Raw genomic sequence first — 23,225 nt, forward strand, 5'->3', positions numbered from 1 at the left:
ACAACCTTAAAGTGCAACCACTCCTACTGGCTTTGAAAGCATAAATTCAATAAATATTTCAAATAGCTGATATCAGTATTAAGAAGAATCTCCACCAAAGGACACCTGAACAGCTTTTCCTCATGAGACACACTGAGTATGAGTTCCCAAAATTCATCCTAAGCAGCAACACAGTTAAGAAGTGCAAGAAGCATGTTTCCTAAGTACCCTCTACCTATGATCTTGAAAGTATATCAAAAATTAAGAGTAATCTCTGGTATCCCCCTCATATGTCAGGTAATTTGTTACATTGCTTTTTTGTTTGTTTGGGGTTTTATTTGTTTGGTTTTTTTTTTTTTTTTGTTTTTTTTTTTTTTTTTTTTTTTTTTTTTTTTTTTTTGTTTTTGTTTTTGTTTTTGTTTTGTTTTTTGTTTTTTGTTTTTTTTGTTTATTTTAGGGTTAGGGGGGAGTTATTTCAAGATCCACCCTCACAGCCACCCAACATGCATTCTGAGATCACTGCGTCAATACAGCGCAAAGTCAATTTTTTGAAAACAAAAGACTTGATCTCTTGGAAGCCCAGACATTTCAGCACAAAGCCAGTAGGCTGTTTGAGCACCTCAAATAAAAACTTGCCATAAAAGGAGTAAGTGCTCTTTGGAGTGGATCTCAGTTTCACCCTACTGAACCAAACAATAGAAGGGGGGATGAGGAATGCAAGTTGGAAGACTCAAATGCACCAAGATAAAATGTTTATAGTAAGAATAATATTAAATATATTGATTACATTAAATACATTAATGAATTAAATAAACAGCCTCTCTTCACACTTTCTCCTGATCAGCACTGCTATACATACCACTATTTGACATTTGAAAAAGATTGTTCTTCTCAAACTTCTTGAAAACACTTCCTTTTATTTCGACGAACTGCAATTTTTAGAAACAGTTAGTTAGATTTTACTCATAAAAACCTGATATAAACAAATATTATAAAAAAAGATGTTATTTTAAAATATTACTATTTAATACCTATTATACACAAAGACATCAGATTCTGAAACAAATTAGAGTAGCTATATGATACAGCTACATACTTACATTATTGGACATCATGATGGTAAGTAGTGATTTATTGTGAGAGTTGAAGGCCACATTAAGGGTTGTTGCCTGAACCATTATAAGAATAGCATGCAGGACTGCGTAACAGGGTTAAGGAAGAATATTTGAAATAAGTTTTCTGCACAACAGTACTGAAGAGCAGTGAACCACAGATTTCCTACTTTGCTTTCGAAGTTTAACAGGAAAGTTTCCAGACTTACGGCAAGACAATACTTACACGTAATATATGCACAGTGCTTTGTAGATGTAATTTTTTCTTGTTCTAAAACAACCCAATGACATTAGTCTTGAGAAACATCAATACAATCTGAAGAAAAAAATCTGAGATAAAGATTCAGATTCAGCCTAAAGATTTCAAAGAAAATAGGGAAAAAATGGTAAGAATTCTAAATTCATTACCAAAACTACTGGACTATGGTATCTCTTTAGATTCATCAATTCATTCTAAGATAATTTCACACCAAGAACATTTGCATCCTGAATATACATGAGTTTATTCCTTCACTTTGAGAAAATATATTCAAGCTACATGCATTTAACATTCCACTAAATAACAAAACCTCACTATCTTTAAGGCCCTGTGAGCCAAAATACTCGAATACAAATAGGAAATTAAATTTGCCTTGAACTATCCAACTATGGTTTTTCACTTTACTATAGGTACAACATCATGAAGGGATTCCTTTTTTTAAAGCAGGTGGTGATGGCAATCTTAGTTTTCAAGTGAAGGAACAGTGATTAAGGAATACTATCAAATTTTCAAATGTATTAAAATAAAATAATGCAGAGCAATTACTCTGTAATTTAACTTAGAAAATTTTGTAATTTTTCAAAGAAAAAGGATACAGACATATAGCACTGCCATGAAGAAGTGAGGAATCACACCTATGTGAGCTCTTTTTCTTTCCTTGGGTTCTGTAGCTGTCCAATAAAGAGCATCCAAAATATCTTGTCCAAATGAAGAGATCAGACGATCAGCCACCTAAACAAGAACAATTTTACTGCCTACCTTTCTCTCCAACACTTGAATATGCCCGGTTCAAACCAAAAGTACAGCTCAATTTAAAAAAAAAAGTTTCATATATATATATATATATTTATTTATATCACTTTTGATCTCTTATTTATTCCATTCTGTCTCTGGATTTCACAGCAATACTGTTCCTTTTGTATATTAAGCAGTTTACTTTTCTTTTCAAACTTACTATCCCCTCTGCAACAGAATTCAGAATAAATAATCATATGTTGTTATCTTAGATGCTTTCTTGAAAGACACTCAAGTACAGTTCAAACCTTAACCTTTGGTAAAGCAGTATTTGCGTTGTATCAGACCATTTAAAATGTTTTTCCCCATCCCTCAGGGTTTAATAGGAAAAAAACCCCAACAATGAAAAGTGAATTCCAGATGACAGGGAACATTAGCTTACAGGTACAAAAACCCCCTGAAATTGGAGTTGGCACTACTGCGTTCTATATACTGAGGTATATACTTAATGCAAATGTCTGCATAAAGCAGAATTCAAAATTAAAAGTACTATAACACAAAAACAAGAGATTAAGAGGGACCTGAAAGTCTGCCAAAAAGAGAAAATATGTTGAAAAAACAACAAACACCTGGAGTATAATCCAAAGAATATATGCACAAACAGGAAAAGAATGTTCTAGCAGTAATTCTTAAGATAGATAACAAACATATGGACAGCATTTTGAACTTGTAATTTAATATGACAGCAAGAAAGGTCACAGGGAATTCCACCAGTTCCCAACATCAGCAGCAAACATAAAACTGAAAATCATTACAAAGAAGAACATTTTTTCCACCTATACACTGCAGTTCAGTAATTTTAAAACCAAGCTGCACAGGGCAACAAAACCAGAACTTCAAAAATTAAACTTGGCACATCTGGCTAAAAAAAAGAGCTCTCTCTCATTGCTTACTAACTCAACCAAATGGAAATAGCTAAAGATGACAAACTGATTATCTCAATCTAAAAAAGGCAAGGAATATTTTCTATTAGTGTCTTTCTGTTAAGCAACACTTTTTGACATGTTAAATCAACATGAAACAATACAGAAGCAGACGCACAATGTACCGGCAAATATTGATTCTACTAAATAGAAAATAAGTTCTTAGGACAACACAAACCTAGACTTCAAATAATTTCCTCATTTTTAAAATAAAATAGTTCTCAAGGTAAAGATACTGAAGTGAAGAAAGTCATATTTATTTCTGACACTCTTACTGAATGAAGTTTCCTAAAATATGAAAATTGAATTAAAACAAAATTTTATAGGATGCCTCAAGCAAGTGTACAATGTGCTGCACTCTAAGAATCGCCTATGAAATAAAACGCACAAAGCCATGAGCTGACCAATTATCATAAATCTGAAGCTCCCTACCCCATCAGTTTTAGAGATATTTACAGTGGCACTGTTTTCGGCTTTCAGATTTTGTAAATTGACATTGTCTGCATTATTTGGTTCCTGCTCATTGTGATGACCCATTGAGTAATTACACCTGGTGTAGTAACACCAGTTGCAGAACTTTTAGGAGTTTGGTAAGTTTTTGTTCACAATATTGTGAGGGTTTTAATAGATAAAATGGTGGCTTTGCCTTCCTTTCTGTTTAAGCAGTCCTTGGTTCTTTGCTGAAAGGATAGAAAAATTTAAAACCCACCACACAATATTGTTGCTTGCTTTTCCAAATATGACTTACCTAAACCCTACATGCCGGCTCCAGGCTCCAGCAGAATTCCATGGTGAGTGCTGTCACCAACGTAACGCACACTGGGGCTTCACAAGGAGCAGGAGCCGGTGGGTCTGAATCTAAAAAAGAAAAGTGTCATTTAAGCCAAATGTGCTGAATGCTCCCCTTAGCCTGTCAGTTGGGAGCATTCAGCACGTAATTTGAAGATTTTGCATTCTTCATATCTGTCCAGGAAAATATTCCCTGGACTTGCCAACAGCCGAAAACATTAGGGCATTGTAAACATCTCTGTTGCTCAGTGATTTACTAGACTAAAAAAATCCTCCTTATTTTGAAAACTTGTGAAAAAATATGAAGTGTATTGCTTAAAAAAGGGCATATTAAGAATTCCTTAAAAAGAATTGCTTCCATCAGTAGCAAAGACTTTTAGTAAAAATCACCAAAGTAGTCTAAGCAAGCCAATATTCAAACAGTTGAAAGCTGACTATCAACCAAGTCTTTCAGTGGGATACCATGAACATTTTCTGCCAATATTGCTGTAAACTGTCATGGTAAAAAAGCCCCTTAAAAACACACACTCTGCTTGGCATGCTGGGTTTCATGAGACACCATGGAAGTTAAATACTGTTTCCAAATTCGAAGTCTAATGTAATTTTTCTAATAACCATAAGTAGTAACAGACTTCCCTCTTTCCTAAAAGAAACAAACTCACACAGCACTTCCCTTAGTTAAAACACAGTTTTGGTTCTGCCAAACATAGCAAAGTAATTAAATTCCTCATTCTAAACAGGATGGCACATGGCTTCCAATTCACAGCAAACACTGCAGTATCACTTCAATTATGTGGTAAGCACATAAAGCTGAGAAAGTACACTACTAAGTGATTTGAAGTAGTTTTGAAATAAAGAGAATTTACTATTTTAAGCACATGGATTTATTTAGTAAGTGATAATCTCTCATCAATTATGGAACTATATATGCATGACTATTTCCCCACACAACTAAAATCCAGATGGTAACTCAGTGCCAATTTAATATTTGTACGTATTTTTCAGCAAATATAAAATCAAGGCAACAAAACCCCTATGAATTAACAACTGAGGTGGCTTGTATGTTTATTTCACTTAGTATAATGAAGTGTCTTCTTTATGAAATATTTACATATCTTATCAGGAAAGAAGAAATGCCTTCTTGTCAGAATATTCAGATTTTGCAGAACGTAACCCTGTTTCAGCAGTCTTCAAACAAAGGTACAACAGATGTTCAAACAAGGATTAATGTATTCATCAGGAATCCCAGAACCCTAGCAGAATAACCTTTGTGTACAAAGCTCTGATTGAGTCTGTTTAAGAGGTTATATTCCTACTATGTCCTCTATTTGCAGGATGGAGATAAGATTGTGCCTATGAAAACATTATTTACTTTGTGAATCATTGATGAAAGAAGTACAATTAAAAATCTTTTACTTCACATCAATAGCAAAGCAGAAACTTGTTTTTCTCAGTGGAATTTCTCTTGATCTTACCTCCCAAAACAGAATTTCTTTTTCTTGTGTCACTACATTTATTCATTCACCTTATAGGCTTGTGTCTGCTAGCCAGGACTGAGGTAAAGCTGTAATATGTGTCCTTGTATACAATGAATGCTGTATTTCCATAATGATGTATTAAAACCCAAATTCCAGGTTTTCTCTTATCCTCCTCCTTTGCTCTCTCTCAGGATCTTATCATTATTTCAAATCAACAGCTTCAACTTTTCTTGGAGAGTTCAAAATCTCATTCATTACCATTCATTTCCATTTCTCGAGTTTCTTGCCATGAAATTGATTAATGAGCTCCATAAATTAGGCATGAAACAGTACCTAAAACTTTATTGCTCACAACAAACCTGTCTGTTTCCCTGCATCTACACTTATTATCTTAGGTGTGTGCAGATTTCTGAGAATACCAGATGTGCCACGTTCTAAGTACAAATACTGGAACACAAAATATTTTAGATAGTCTGAGAAAAGCATACTTCATATTCTGATGCCAACATTCTTACCTCAAGCATGTTATAGATGATGTAGAGCTTTATTACAGACTGTCCCCTTATCAGATGATACATCATAGAGTAGTCAACATAGTGCATCATGAAGTAGCAGATGACCAATATAACTCCTTTGAGCATGTCACATACCTGAGCAGGTTGTAGCAAACGTCTGTCACTGAAATACAAAGGGTAAAAAGTTCCACTAAATGTCATGTACCCACAAAACGCAGATGTTACTAAGTTAATATGAATTTACAGAAGCTGTTCACCACGGATATATTTAATGTAGTTTATTGTGCCCCTTCCCCTGGCCTTCACTCCAAAACCATGATTATGATATACATTTATATATCACACTCATGAACAGGATCACAGTCTCTTGCTACATGCCTGTAATTAAAACACTGCATTTGTTGAGAGATCCCACTTTTTAATAACCTACTGCATGCATGCCCTTTGGTTTCTAATTTCCTATCCCTCTTCCACACAGTTCTATGATTTTGACTTCCTCAGGTACAGAAATTGTATTCACTATGATCAAAAAGAAATGAAGCAGTCATCTTCAATTTCAGTATAATGAACCAGATGCTGAGGAACAGGTTGTAAATTCTGTATCTTCTTTTAGCTCTAAGCTCTGCAGGAGTAAATGCAAACAATTTGACATCAGAGCTGGAGGTTGAATGTGAACCAAATGCAGTTTTCCTGAGTAACCCAGGAGACTAAAGGAATCATTACACAATTTCTTCCTAGTAAAATTACAGGAAGAAAATAGCTTTATCTCAATTGCCACAACAGTATACATAAGCATAATGAAATTGCAAAGCCATATTCACTTGTCTATTTATTTAGTTTCGTATTAATAGGATGCAAAGCAGTTAAAAAGCCTTTGAATTACATAAAAAGGTTGAGAATTAAATATAAAAAAGGAGGAATAATTTCTATTAAATATATTTATTTTTTAAATACACTGAAACGCTGTTACACAAGTTAGTGTTTCAAAGAAGTTGCAAGCAATTAGCATAATTCAAGTTATGAATTTCCAGTTTCCATATTCTTAAATCAACAGCTCATCCAGTCACTAGGCAATGTTCCCATGAACTGATAATACATTTAGAAAAAAAAAAAAATTAGAGTTAATTGTAAAAATGTACACCATTTGTAAAAAACATCCAAATAGTTACTTATGACCTCTGGAGTAGGTGTACAGACCCTGCAGAGAAGTTAAAAATCCCTGCTACCTCACTCATTCTATTTAAATCACAGCTGGAATGTTATACTTTGTGTTTCTTTGTTATCTTCCATTCAAAAGAAAAATGCCCTGAAAACAACATTCATGTGTTATATCACTCCTGGAACCACACAGTGACATTCCACAATGGGCAAATAGGTCATGCTCTTGCTGGGAGTATGAGCAAGAAAGTTTTTAGAATTCTCAGATTTACAGTATTTCACTTTGAACAGAGAGCAACTGCTCCTTTTAGTATATACTTTTTATTGCATAAACTGCATTAAAATCAATTACATTCTGAATAAAAGAATCCAACCTGGCCTAGCATACCAGATCTGCTTACAGGGGCTTTCTCTCCCTAAGAGACATTTTCCTGCTTTCAGAAGTCCTCCAGTAACAAACAATATTCACACCATATCTTATTTCAGCCTAAGTCCTTGACAAAATGCCTCAGTGAATTTTCTTCCTTTCTTCAGTCTCCAAATTGAGTTTTAACTGCAAACATTAATTGAAAAAAATTAAAGAAAACTGATCATGTACCTTTTGCCCACTGCCTAAAAAGCCTATGACTGTCTTTGCATGACCCACAAAAAACTGCATCCTCCCCAACCTGTAAAATCACACTTTGAAAATTTACTGCCTTATTTAACTACATCTGAATTAAATTATTATAGATATTAAAATACAATAGTATATATTGAAATTTTACAAGACTTAAACAAGCCTATGATTATGATTACTGTTCATATGCTGAGTAACAGCATATTCCTTTTTTTCCAATCTACTTCCATTTTGGAAGTGTATTCAGTCATTTCTGTACAAGGTTCCCAGCCAACACTCAAACTCTGACATACAGATTGGGATACATTGGTAAAGAAACTATTATGCCACAACAATAATGCCAGGCCTTAGCACATGAAAAAGAGAATCAGAATTTACTACTCAGAAAATCAGCATCTTCATTCTTCCAGCCAACAACTAACTACCTTATCATTAGAGAAGTAGTGACTACCTGATAGAGAAAACCTGATGAAGAAAAGAGACATCCACTTGAAAATCTCATTCACAGTCTCTAAGGTACCAACTTTAATGACAGGATGGTCTCTTACTGAAATCACTAGTGAGTAGGATCTGTTTATGAAGCTTCTGAAAGACTCCAGAAAGATTCTCATAGGAAAATGCTTTGATGTCCACAAATCAATACAGACTGAAAATACCACATCAAAGGTTTTCTGGCTTACAAGTAACATCAAAGATGCTCAACCACCAGTCACAAGTTGCAGATGTTCTGCACTGATAACTCTATCAGTCTTCTGCTTGTGTTGATTTTCAGCTTTATGACTACACCAAGTAAAACCAACTCAGGAGAAGCCATTGTAAATGCATTCAGCAGCCATCACAGGGGACTACAAATTTTGAGAAGAGACTACATAAAATCAGGAGCACATCTACTCTCCTAAAGGTGGTCTCAGCTCTGAGAACTATCTCAGGAGACTAACTCTGTATGAAGTTGCATACAATCTTGCACACAGCATCCTATACACTGGTAAAATTAAAAGACTTTGAGAATGTGCTGTGTACAGAACAAACTTGATTATCATTGAGATTCAATTCAAAAGCTGCCCTAAAGAGTCAGATCAACTACTCTTGATTGCTGTGCTTTACAGGAATTAAACTTTCGTAGAACAGATCCCATTCAAATAATGTTTTTAGAGGATTTTAGAATCATTTAGGTTGGAAAAAATCTTTTGGATAATCGAGTCCACCTGTTAACTTATCACTGCCAAGTCTATCATTAAACCACAGTCTATGAATCTTTGAAGTATCTCCAGGAATGGTGATTCCACCACTCCCCTGAGCAGCAGCCTGTTCCATCGCTTTACAACCATTTTGGTGAAGAAACTTTTCCTAACATCCAATCTAAACATCCCCGGCACAATGTGAAGTCCTCTTATCCTACCTCTCAACATGACAATCCATTAATGTTCTATTCAAAGTTCTACATAACTTCTCATAACTTCTTGTGCTTCTCATCCACATGAGAGGCAGAACCAACAGTAATGTTGTGACAACTTCAGAGCAAGTGTCCTGGTTTGGGCTGTGACAAGAGTGCCTTTTATTTTTAGTAGCTGTTTTTTTGGATTTAGTGTAAGAATGTTGATAACACACCAAAATGTTTTGGTTGTTCCTAAGAAGTGTTTACCCTGTGTCGAGGATTTTTTTCAGTGTCTCTTGCCCTGCTATTGAAGAGCTGCACAAAAGGCTGGCACAGAGTGTAGCCAGGACAGGATGTCCCAAACTGGCCAAAGGGATATTCCACACCACAGAGCATCACACCCAGTATATAAACTGGGGGAGTTACCCAGAATGAGGCCTATCACTGTTCAGGGACGGGCTGGGTACCAGGCAGTGGCTGATGGACAACTTACCACTTGTTTCTCTTAGGGATCTGTTAGATTCTCTCCTTCTCCTTTTCATTACTATTATTATCGTATTTAGTATTGTTATTAGCATTTTTTTGTTTCAATTATTAAATTTTTCTTATCTCAACCCATGAGCTTTACCTTAACTTTCCAATTCCTTCCCCCACGGGTGGAAGATGGAAGGAGTGAGTGAGTGGCCGCATGGTACTCAGTTGCCAGCTGGGACTAAACCACAATATCTCAAGTCACGAAAATATCCTCACGGTTTCAATTTCCTCAGTTTGATGACAGAATAGCTGCCAGAATCTCAACCCTCTACTCACTACAAGGGATTACTGCAAAGATTGACTAGAGAAAACTGCTTTCTAGAAAGTAAGAAGAGTAAGAAGATCCTGGCATTTAAAATATATTCCAGTGTTCTTTCATTGTATACTAGGAATGACCCTTTCATATTGTAAATAAGTAATCTACAGTGTACCACTATGACATGTTTCCAATTGAGAGAGATTAAACATGTCAACTCCATAAATCCACAGAAGCATTTTTATTGTAGCAGAATCATCTTCTGCTCTGATTAACAACATTTAAAAAAGGATTTTGAGGTGTGGTTCTGAATATAATATAGAGAAGGGACAATTATTTCCTACAAAGACAAGGAAATCAAGTAAACAGATTAAGTCTAATGATTTGTCAGCTTTTGGAGAATACACAGAACTGACTGCAAAGCCTGCAGAAATAAAATGATATAGTCAGTGCTCAGTGAGAGCTGACCGCTGCAGTTTTAGTATACAATCAGGCACACAGGTTTAATCTTTATTTGTCACAAATCATTCCTATCCTTTGCATTAAGCTGTTTAATACATATAAACACACACAGCCTGATGCGATTTCATGCCTGTCAGAGCATCCCAGCATTCTGCATTCATTTTTCTCAATATATGTTTTTACTTATTGTCTCCAGTAACTACTCAATGCCAACACTGAAAAGTACTTTCAGGACATCTTAAGCATTAACTAATCAGACCTTGTGATTAATATCACATACAAACTCATACTGCTGTAGTCATGCACATCACGAGTACCACAGATTCGCAAAGAAACAAAATTAAAAAGCTCACATTGGCCAAGCTATGACAACTACAAAAAGGCCAAAAAGCAAACAAGAAAAACATAGTATGGTGCTGTTTTTTTCAATACCTCACTTGAAAGTAGGGACTCAAGTTTTAAGAATTAGACATTACTGAGGTGATGTGATACTGTACAACTTTAGAAACTGTTGAATGGAGATATGAGAAGTTGAAACAGCTTAGCTCACTTCCAAACACTTCACATTTATACAGCTGTGCATGAAGTATGACAGTGAGGAAGATTTCACATGAAAATTACAGATGGGTCTTTTTTCTCATGAGTGACACAGTGAGAACAATAATTAAAGAGCACTACAACAATACAAGTTCTTTCTGGTAGCAAGGTAACAAAACAGTGGCCAGTAGAATTTTTCTGTAGAAAGCAGTTAGAGTTTTCCTTCAAAGCTATCCCAGGCATACACTGATGCTGCACAATTGATTTGAATATTAACATTTGCCTGGCTTTAATGAACTGTGCTCCTGAAAGACAGTATCATGAGAGCCTTTCTCCAAGATGTAGTTCCTCTAATATCCTACCAGATTCCAGAAATAATGTTACATCGTTTCAAAATTTAGCTGAATATAATTTACCTCACAATTTTCACACCTCAAACCAGTAAATAAAAGGATCCAGGGCATTTGGACTGTCCTTCAAATGTACCTTATTATGATACATGATACGTATTTTTTCACCTAATTATTTTCTGCCATTTGAGCAACCTGGTTTAGTGGAAGATGTCCCTGCCCATGGCAGGGGGGGCTGGAACTGATGATCTTTAAGGTCCCTTCCACCCAAACCATTCAATGATTCTACGATTATCCCATTACTACTTCAAATATATTTTGCTTTAAGTCATGCTCTTTAAGATGCTCTATTCAAAATTTTACAAGTGGTTTCATTATGCTAAATCTCAAGTTCCCACATTAGCTGTATAGCCTAGACTATCAAGGAATCAAATTTTAAAACTTCTTCAAACAGACAAGTACCTTAATATGAAAGAGTAAGACTTATCCATTCTATTATCCACTATGTAAAATCTTATATTGCTTTACTATTATTAACACTGAATACACCAAAATGTTTAAACATGTGATGATCCTTCAATCTACATGAATTCAGTGAAAATCCAAGCATTCCTCTACAGAGAAACTCTTGCACTGTAATGTTAACCAGCAAATTGTGACAATACAGAAAAAAACCACACAGAGACTTCACCATTCTACAGCATGTACTTAACAAGATGTTCAAGCTCCTCACCCTTTGGCTATATTTATCATTACAATCAATCTACTAATTGACAGAAAATCTCCACTGAAACAAAGCCTTACTTCTCAAAATACCACAAACACAGAAATTCATACTTAAGGGGATATACAAGCTTATTATTCATTTGAACACAAAGTGATGTGTAAGCCATACTACTATACCTCCCTATTCCACCACAGCATGCTTGTTTCAGCCCAGTCAATTATTAAAGAAGAAGCAGCATGCCACACTCAATGCTTATCCCACAATATTTAAAGCAGTTGAAAGTCAAACTATGGCAAAATTTCCACAATGCAAAGACTGACATCAACCAGGAACTGAGCAGATCAGTCTGTTACACACACACACACACAAAAAAAAATCTACTTTTTACAACACAATAAAAATCAAGGTTTAATACTCATGTTTCAAACTTTCCAATTTATGATTTGTCCACCATGAGACAAATTCAGAAAGTGTAAATCCAAGTCTTCCCTCTGTTTAGAAAGGCATTGGATCTGTGTATGTCCTCTCCCTTTGGAAAGCTAAAAGCTGCAAATTTCCTTATAAATGGTTAGGAAGGATTACTTTGCTATTCTATAAAATTAAATTAAAATATTATCAAATTAGAATGTTACCAAATATGCTCGCTACCCACAAACTTAGATAAATGTTAGGAAAAACATCTTTTTTTTTTTCAAGATGACTTATGACACTTGTAAAAAAATCCCCTCTTACAAAATTAAGTTGAACTTATATCATGAACTATGTAAAACACCTACCCAATGAAGAAAAATCTAGTGTGAAAACCAGTGCTCCTCTTAAGCAAACTCCTGAAATCAGTGAAAGCTTAAGGAGCTAGTTATCTGTCTGTAATTTTCAAGGTATTTCATACTCAAAATGCCGTGACCCACATTTTATACAGTAGTAAGAGTTCTGTCTCCATCTACTGGTTGAAAAGCATTAGGTTCCATCATCCATCCATATGGGCTATGACTGACTACACAGATGGTCACGCTACTGATCCTTCATGTTTGCTACTGAACAGCATGATGGATTTCACAGTACTCTTTTTTAATTTATTAAATAAGTAAACCAGCTCAAGACTTTCTAAGTATTAATATCAACCCTACCAAACTCGTTTTTATTCCAACTGAAGTCACTCAGCATCAAGCAGAGCATTATTAAAAATCACGGCTTACCAATATTTGTCTTAAATATTTTCAAAATCACTAGTAGCTAACGCACAAAATTGCTTAAGCAAGTGATTTCCAAGAAAACCAAGATTGTGTGTTAAGCATTTTAACAAGCCTTTCTCATTGAATTTAAAGTTAAACCATTTGGAACATGAAATGCAACCTGGAGGAAGAGAAAATTGTTCTTGCTGCATAAAAACATCTAAAAAAGTTTCACTACAGTTGTTTCTGGTATGCTTTTCAGTAAATGACAGTTAAATGAACAATGGTTTCACTACATTGTGTAATCTGCAGTCAAGTACACTAGTCTGAGTACATAATCACTTTGGCATCCAACTGATATGCACTCTGAATATATTATTTTAAACTTAACTGCACAAACTGTCACAAGATGTCATATGATTTCTTCATTTTTGTCTTCCAGGCTTCCCGGTGCTCCTCAATTCTTCACTAGTCTGATTACATATGGTTTTCCAAACATCTTTTAGAGTTGTTTGGGTTCTGATTGTTTTGTTTGTTTGTTTTTTTTTAATCAACACACATTCTAGATCTTTTCTTGTTTATTGACGCAATTCACTGCATTTTAATTGTTTCCTTTAGTTTAGACTATTTAGTCTCATCCAAATAATTCAGATTATTCTAAACAATTACTCCTATGAAGTCAATGCATGCAAAATTTCCAATACTGATGTCATATATACAGTAATTTAAAGATATGAGTACAGTGTCACTGCAAAAATGTTTTAGATGGGTATTTTCATTTTGGTAATATACAGACATATATTTTAAAGCTTTTGTAACATTTTCTATAAATGCTGACACTTTTTACTAGGGTTTATTGTTAATCTAATAACAGACTGAAGAAGTCTTTTAGCATGTTACAAGTTCAAGCATGTATTTTACAGCAAACCTCTTCTGACTGCATTATTTATTCAATGCTAACATTTTCAAACAGGCAACCACTGAGGTTTATAATAATATATTTCAGTTATTGATATGGTGGTCTAGTTGAAGTCTTGCTTAAGCGTCTTTTCTTTCTCCATTTTACTTTAAAGATACTTGCACGGAAACTGTTCAACGGGGCGTTGTTTTACATGTACTCTTTATCAAATTCTCAATTCTTCAATATATCCTTCATTAATGAACTGTGATGTTGTAAATTTCTAATTTTACATGAAGCACTAAGAAAAATTATTACATTAACACATAAGGGGATATTTTCCTGTTAGCATAAGTAAAGATTCTAGGGAAAACAAATCCAAGCAAAGTTGTCTGAAGAGTAAACTTGCCTACATAGCTACACACTAATTTTTTTTTAAATGGACTATGTGATCTATTGGAAATATTTTCCTACAATTATGCTCAAGTTTGGCTTCAGGAAAAGAAGCTATTTTGAGTCTACATAATTTCCAGTTCACTACTTCACTGCTGTAAAATTGTGATTATACAGACTGATCAGAAAAATATGTCGCAAATAAAAAATTCTAAGAAACTGAGAGCTGAGCTTGCCAAGTTTAGGGGGCGTTGCGGTTTTTTCAACAATAAAAAGCCTCTACATGCACACAATACAGCACGAGACCATGCTAAGAATAGAACAAAACCAACCTTGCTGTTAGGCCCCGATGAGAGCTGTCTCAAAAAAATAAAAAAACGAAGTTTCAAATAAGTGATAACTAGAAAAAGCTTTCATTAGGCTTTTATTTTTTAAATAACAGCATCAAATATAACTGAAGACAGTAAACAAACATATGCTAAAGTGCTGTATTTTATTATGCACAGAATTATCTGTGAGTCTAATACTAAGGTACCTGGCAATGAACTTTCTGAACTCCCTAAGATTGAGGTTAAGCATGACAAAAAAACCTGCTCGAAGCACACACAAAAATTTGGCTAGGAACCTGACTGAAGCAGTGCTTAGAAGAAACCTCAAAAAGCTTAAGGCACTATAAACTGAAGTACAGCAGGGGCTATGGTTTTTCCAAGAGATCCTTTTTTAAACTGGGCCAAATTGGTTCATAGGCATTCTATGTGAAAATGCTTTAAATCTAAGATAACTTATTTCCACAATGATATAAAGTTACATAAGAAAATATACCTACCATGAATAGCACTGAATCAATTTAATGTGTTTTTTATTAAAACTAAGTGTTGGTTTCTCCTTTGAGGTGTCTTGTATGTAATAGCTATATTATTCATTTGTAAGCAGCCTTTTTACTGATTACATGTAGATGTGTGAATTTGGCTGACAGCACAGAAGGAAAAAGAAAATCAGGATTTACTCACCAAGGAGGAATCCCTGTGACACCACATTCCATCCTATAAAGGAAGTGAAAGTGCTCTTCCCTTCGGTCTGATTTACAAGAAAGAAAGAAAGAGAAGGTTGTAATGTTGCTACACTATGCACTGTTATGGAAAGGAGAAAGGAGTACTTGATCTGAGAGTATACTAGAGAAAATAATGAATGCATCTTCCTTTTCTTGTTTGGTAGAAAGCTACACATTTTGGTGGGCAGATGCCCAACTTCCTCAATGATGACAATGGTGCACAACTTCCTCAATGGTGACAAAAGGAAGTTTATGGATTTCATAGCTAAATGTCTCAGAAAAAAAAAATAGGCTTAGGAATAAGTGTGCAACAGAGGTTCAAATTTATTTAATAGTCCGATAATATGAACAAATAAAAAACATCCACAAGAATGCCAGTGTATTTGTTTTATTCTTCCAGATATGCTTTCTTTCTTGAAACAATGCTGTTCTACTTATTTCCTACTGAAAAACATGAATCTGTGAATTCACAGGATGTCAACAGGATTTTTAAGATGTACATACAATATAGTAGAAGTTGTGTTATTGCTGACAGGACCTAAATTCACTTACTTCAGAGAGCAGAGTAAAAGAAAAATACAGAACATGTATTTATAATCTATGTCTACTTCCACATTGAAAAATGTACAGATTCACAGAATATTCTGAGTTGGAAGGGACCCACATGGATCATTAAGTCCAACTCTTAAGCAAATGGCCAGCGCAGGGATTGGACCCACAACCTCGGTGTCATTAGCACGGTACTCGAGTTCCCAGTGGGAGGCATGTGAGGGGTATGTGGGTGCTGCTCACACAAAACAGGATCTTGCTGGGCTTCCACAATCCAGGTGCTGCTCTCATCCCTTGGGAAGAGCCCAAAAGGTCCTGGACCCAAGTCCTGGCAGCGGGGGGTGGGAAACCCCTGCAGATGAGGTGTGTGTGGGAGGTCTCTTGTAAAGGTTTTGTCAATCTATCTTTACATGTAAGAAAATTCATAATCTTCTACTGTATTTTCTTGAAAAAACTAGAATTTGGAGAAAAGAATCTCACTTTCTCTCCTAAATCTTTTCTTGCTTTGTGCAGATGACGTAAAATGCCTTTAAACATAATTAAATTGAGAGTCTCCTCAGAGTTTCATTAACTAATTGCTAATGCTTTCATATCACGGTGTTTTACAAAGAATGCAGAAGAGCTTCTCCACATTCCCACATAGCCTTTTATTGGTATGCAACACATTTTCAAGAAAAATAATAAGTTAGCTGTATGAAAGAGCTTCAAAACAGGCAGCAGTATTAATCTATCCAGAATCTCTGAGTCTGAGGTAGTGAAAAAAAAAATGTCAGAACTGTAAAATGAAACTGTACCTTTCAACCTCCGGCAGAGTTAGTTTCAGGAACATGTCATTAAGGACTCTAACTCAAACAGAACTCCACCAGGTCCACTTCTCTGTCTACCTTGGCACATACTTTGCTGGAACAACAAACTTTTTATGCTATCAAAGAGTATTTTAATAAAGTGTGAATAGTCTAAGATTCAAAGAGAATAATTTAAGGAAGTTCTTTTCTTGTCTCAAAAGAAAATACAGTAAGGCTGATTTTTTGTAATTTCAGAAGATGTAATCTAATTTTGTGAATTGTGCATGTTAATTTTTTTAGAAGCACTCTGCTGCTTATAGAACATAGATGTAATGAAGTTGCACCTGCCAAAACTACCACCATGTGATGATTCAGCCTTTGCCAGTTTGATCTCAGTAATTAAACAAAGCAGTTTAGTTCGTCCAATGACAGAATCTTGGATTCTTCTGACTGAAGTTCTTGAAGTTTTTTGAAAAATTGCCTTGTCAGCACCAATATAGCTCTGACAAAAACATAGAACTAAATTTCCTCAAAAGGAAAGATCAAGTGATGAGGAAGAATGACAGAAGTCAAATTGAAGTGCTTACACTGTCTAGGTAGAAAAAAGAAACTTTTCTTTAAAACACATTACTCTTTCTTTCCCTTCAGAACTCCATAAACTGAAATATTACAACATGTGGAAGAGGCTATAAACCACTTCCCCTATATTTAAGCACTTTGCACAATATAACATAGACAGGAATCAGCCCATTTATATAGCATGTGGTTTTATTGTTTTAAAAAAATAATGGGTAATATAATTTTTCTCTACACTGAAAAGAGGAGATAGAATTATGAGGAAATAAATAAACTGAAGAGTAAACTGGAAGGGAAACAGAACACTCACTACTCAATTACTTCACTGAGATGTGGAGAAAAAGATGAAGGGAGGAGCACTTTTATTTACTACACAGAATGGAATATGATGTGGCAGGTTCAAGTAACAACTAGTCAACATTAATTTGGTATTTGCAAGGAAGAACAACTAGAAGATAAACAGCCACCTGCTTTGTAAGTACCTTTTTAATTACAAATATGCTTTACCTATTCAACTCTATTTTGTTACAAATACATAAAGATGTATTTCCTGAGCTGGAAGAAAACAATAATTTATTTTTTTTTGCCATAACAAATAAAAAACGAGAAACCCCCAAAAATTCAAAGTGCAGGCTCTGAATACTTGGAAATAAGAATCATTACATCTGAAGAAGTTCCAGTACATATTATAGGCATGAGTCCTAAAACTTTCAGTAAAAAGCCACCAACTTTAGAACATGAATAAACTAGACAAAGCCTCAGGTACTGAACAAGTAAAGATTCTAGCAAATTAAATTCCAAACACATTGGAGGAAATTGTGACGAAAGAAATCGCTTCAGGAACTGCTACAAAAACAAAGACCTCCTCACTCAAGATAACCTCAGTTGCATGCATCTTACTTGGTAACACTTTAACACAATCAAGTTCAATAGATTAAACTGGCTTCTATTGTGCCTTACACAAAAAATACTGTCAAGCAAGCAGACTAAATATTAGCATTGAAGGTGCATGTATGTAGATCTACATGAATCACATACATGTGAGTGCATATGGTGCTTCAAATGTCACTTTCATCAGCATACTGAACAGTAACCTCAACCAGCAACTGTTTTTTTGAAATGTTTAATTGTAATCTCAGAAGAGCAGAAAAATTTCTTTGCCAAAAGCAAAGTTGCGTTTATAAATGAGGAAGAAGATTTTTAAACAGAAAAAGTATCTGGTTTTTATTTTTATCTACAAATAGGCACATAATTTGCCTTGTCATCAGGCTAAAACCAAATAACTGTCATTTTTACACAGCTAAGAAAACTCCCTTGATATAGTCTGAGGTTCAGTTCAAAATTAACAGCACAATAAAACATTAGAGACTGCCATCTAGTGACTGTGTTTAACATCACCAAATACAAACATTTAAACTCTAGACTATATTTTGAATTATTTTTTTGAAACTAGACTAGCATTTGCTGTAATCAGAACATACATTTCTAAACTATGCATCTAAAAGACTTTCACATATAAAAGACAATACAGATAATGCAAATACAAACAACTTGATTAAAAAAATCAGTGACCATAAATCAACTTCAAGTTTTGGATAATTCAGAATAAAGATCCTGGAGTCTTTATTTATCCAAGCAAAAAAGACAACATCAATACAAGTTCTCCTTCTATTTTAGGCTACACTTAAGGCTTATACAAGCAACTTTACCATGAAGTAGCGGATTTTATGAAGGAATTTAATTCTATCCAATTTTTGATGCCTATGCCAGAAGGCCAAACTAAAAATTATATGTATTAACAACTTTTTAGTATTGATACAAACAGAAAATAAAGGCATTAAGACCTAAAATTTCTTAATATTTTGATTGGTTTTCCTCTTCATATTTCACTCCATAGGATTCTTCAGAGGAAAGAACACATTTTATTCAGGTATCTCTTCAGCAAAGTTTTCCATGAAAATAAGGAAAGCTTTTACTGTTAAAAAACAAATTACTTCTGTTTCAGTATCAAAGAGCCTATCAAAAGACATGAGCCAAGTCAAAGAAATTTTTAAAAAATGTTCGAATAGATGTTAGATAAATGAACAAAACTATAAGGTAAGGTTACATCTCTCTCCTTTACTAACCTGAATATGCCCAAGTGGTGCTGTTATCAAACTGTAGTGTCTGAAGGGAGCAACAATGACAGTTAGTGACTGCTGGTAAAGCTTAAAGGTCTCCTACACACCTTTCCTTTGGCTAGTTTAGACTGACACTTCTATTTTACAGTGGAAGAAGTCATTAGTAGTTCAAACAGCACTGAAAGGCCATAAAATGAAGCACACACACAAACTCTGACATTATTTAAGGGTATCAACACCTTTCTCTTCAATCAACTTACCGTAAGCCATAGCAAGGCAAAGTGATGAGCCGGAACATTGCCAGAATAACTCTCAAAGGAAGCAGGGTGAACACATACAGAAAAGCATCCAGGCACAAAAAGATTCCAAAAAACATCAACTAAATTACAAAAATAAAACAGAAGTATGTTAGTAGTTTATAAAATTTACAAAAAGTTTATAAAGAATTATGTTACGAAAAATACATTTACATAAGACTGATTAACCAAATAAGCACAATATTCTCACTTGCTCAATCAGCTGAACTGTAAAAAAATTAACATGCTGTGCATTTGAAGACTATTCAGCAAAAATTCTGCACCACAAGGTCCAAGCAGTAAAGGCTTTTGTAGACTTTCACAGCTCACTGAACTTCATGTCTATTTAATATATAAACTGCAGTTGAATATAACTGTAGCTCATTTTCTAGTGGTGACTTTCCTGTCAGGTTACCAAAGTTCATGTTTTAACCTTAGAGGGAAAAACCTATAGAGCTGTGTGTAAATGTGCACGGCCATTTTTTGCTTACCTCTTTTTTCAACATTATTTCCTGTCCTCAAAAAGTTTTCTATTACCTAGTAAATTTTCTATTGCACAGTTAACTACAGCTGTGGTAGATCTCCTTCAAAGAACAACCACCTTTTTCATACAAAGAATATAAAATATGAAGAGGTAAACTTTCAGTTGGCCCTCAGTTTTAATGTTTTATCCTTAATTTACACAAACATTAAAGCCATTCATTGTGACTACAAGCCAAGCAACTCTATGATAATTAAACTAGACATAAACTCCACAATTCCAAAGTCTAGAAATATGCTTTTATGCTTCTGTCAGACCATGAGCTAGTATTTTTTCCAGCAAGGATAATCCCATAGGAGCCAGCTTAACTGGCTACACAATTAAGGCTAGCAACATCTAAGCAGACCTAGATATCCATGTCAGATATGCATTTACATGTGAAAGTTGTTTGTAGCTCTGATGGAAAGGAAGATAATAGAGGTGTAAACCAAAGCACAAGTAAATTCCTTTTATCCCTCACAATCCCTTTGCCTTGCAAAGTACCTTCTTTGTTAGCTTGTGCAATGGCCAGTTCTATGTCCAGTGAGTGCTCTTACATCCTCGTAACTCCGGAAGCAATCCTACAGACCGCGCTCCAGAACAACTATCCACAAGCCACATAAGACAACTGACTCAGGCACAACAGCACTGCCATTATCTCTGAGTTTTTACTTTCCTTTATAATATTATTTCAACCAATTCTACAGTTGTAGAATACTTCAATACCATCATGATGTATGTCAAGGTCTCTCTCCTGATATTTACTCATTCACCTCTAGTACCATGTTCTAAAATTTCAGCATTTTGAGTTATTTTTCAAAGTTATCAGGAGGAGGGGTTACGTGAACTGCAGATAAATTTAGGTACTGCCTTAATATGCCATTAAGCTATCCATTTCTTTTAAAGTAACTTTTAAACTTGGTGTTGAATATTCAAGCACTGAAGATGACTGGAACTGAACACTTACTGTTTTTAAACTCCTTAACCCAAACAAAACAGAAAGATAGCCTGCCATTTTGCTTGTGTTCTTTCAGGAACATCTTCATAATCTTTCCTAATCAACATCTTTCAGGACATCTTTACAATCCCGAAAACAACACTACTTTTTCTTTTAGATTTAGACAGACTTCTTCTCCACCTTAGTGCATGATGGTTTTTCACATCCTATAAACTTGCATTAATATTTACAATTATTTTTTAATGTCCTCATTTTCCCAATGTTTTTACTACATGCACCCGATGAAATATAATCAGTGCTGAACCTGCTACTCCTTTCTGTAAACATTATTTTTGCTGCTCCATTCCAGATATTAAGGAACTAATAGAAAAACCTACAGAGCTTTTCCATCATAACTATAATTTAACAAAGGAGCACAAAGTTTAATTTTGAGATTAACTGAAAGCTGCTCCCTTAAGATGGCAGGAATAGAGAACCACCAGACCACTATTTAGTATAACTAACCTACTACAATGAAAAGCTCCCACTGAAACTGTACAAAATACTTGAGTGGACGTAGCATTTACATGGTAAATTATCTAGCTTCTCTAAATAAAAAAAAGGGTACTCATAACAACAACAAATACTACCATTAAAACATTACACTCCTTTCTAAAACTATGGATGTTAAATAAGTGCCTATTAAGTAATATCTCCCAAGATTAGGCTTTGATAAATTTATTCCAATTTATTCTCACTCTACCTGATTAGAGTTTTCATTCTTATTCTGTAATTATACTATTAGGTAGTAAACAAAACAAGCCATCAAGAAAATTCTTCTCTTCCTTTACTAGTGTCTCACATGCTTTATTTCAAGTAAGCAGATTTTTGGATCACATCAGCAAGTGGTTTCTGCAACAGGTGATGATGTGTACACTATTTAGTTGACTTCTAGGTGCTCAATTTGATATAGCTAGTATGTATACTAACATAGACTAAGCCAATGCAAAGAACGAAAAAATATTTCATAATTTCATGGTAAAAAGATAACTATCATTTTTAAAATATCTTTATTAGTAGTTTCATAATATTTAATATTCAAAGCACAGACTAAAGTTTGATTTACCATGCAAAACCCATCAATTGTACCACTTACAGCATTAATCTTATTTATAAAAAGACTGCTGGATATTACATATTCTTACACACTGAAAGTTTTATTAAAAAGCTATGGTGCCAATACTTCAGAATAATTTCTGTGCCATGGAGACAGCATGTAATAATCTACATAATTAAAATGGAGATGATGCTGAAATGCTGTATCGTTCAACCAAGTCTCTACCATAAGTGGAATATTCTATCATAAACTGGAATGGGTAAATACTGAGGATGTGAAGACACCATCACTGGAGATGTTCAAAGCCTCCAAACCCGAACAACCTGTTGTAGGTTACACAGCTTTAAGCAAGGGCATGGACTACTCCATGGGTCCATCCCAGTCTCATTTATTCTGTGATTTTCTGCAGTAACTGACTGGGAATTTAGTTTGGTAAAGCCAGGCCTCATCATGGCTGAAGGATGAATTCAATGATACTGAAGGGGGAACACAAGCACTACTGACCAAGGGAATCCTGCCCAACCTTCCTCCCTCCTCCACTGCTCTTTCATCTTTAGTCATAAAGCTCCCCTTCTGTCCTTGACTCTGGATTCTCAAGAACACCGGCTGAGCAAATCAGCTCACTAGTCTAGCACAGAGCAAACAGAGCAAGGAAAGTCTAACATTCACTGCCAAATTATGAGCGGATTTAACTCCTGGAACAGTCCAACAAGCACCACAGCTCATGCAAAACAGGCAGTATGGGTAAAGCAGGAGACTGAAATGGGAGGAAGAGCAAAACAAGCTTCTTAGTTCAGCCTAAATTAAAATTATTTAGCCCCGTATAACTTAATTCCTAGAGATATGGGGAATTTTAGCAGTATTAATTTTAATGTTATCATTACACTGCAGCCTAGACAAACCTTATTACTGATGTTGCTTTACTCATCCTTCCTCAGCATAC

At 34.8% G+C, this 23,225-nt stretch overlaps 1 protein-coding gene across 1 annotated transcript in view; it reads right to left on the reverse strand.

The window, feature by feature from the left end:
* Nucleotides 1–23,225, reverse strand: part of TAPT1 (transmembrane anterior posterior transformation 1) — a 45,361-nt gene that overhangs the window by 16,714 nt on the left and 5,422 nt on the right. The window contains exons 3-7 of the mRNA XM_083860835.1: nucleotides 19,673–19,791; nucleotides 5,851–6,013; nucleotides 1,947–2,082; nucleotides 1,080–1,177; nucleotides 839–908 (exon numbers count right to left, since the gene is read on the reverse strand). Of these exons, the coding sequence (XP_083716961.1) occupies nucleotides 839–908; nucleotides 1,080–1,177; nucleotides 1,947–2,082; nucleotides 5,851–6,013; nucleotides 19,673–19,791 (586 nt within the window). The remainder of the gene's footprint in view (nucleotides 1–838; nucleotides 909–1,079; nucleotides 1,178–1,946; nucleotides 2,083–5,850; nucleotides 6,014–19,672; nucleotides 19,792–23,225) is intronic.

Source organism: Zosterops lateralis, assembly GCF_965231275.1.
Source record: "Zosterops lateralis genome assembly, chromosome: 5".
In the NCBI taxonomy this organism is placed as follows: Eukaryota; Metazoa; Chordata; class Aves; order Passeriformes; family Zosteropidae; genus Zosterops; species Zosterops lateralis.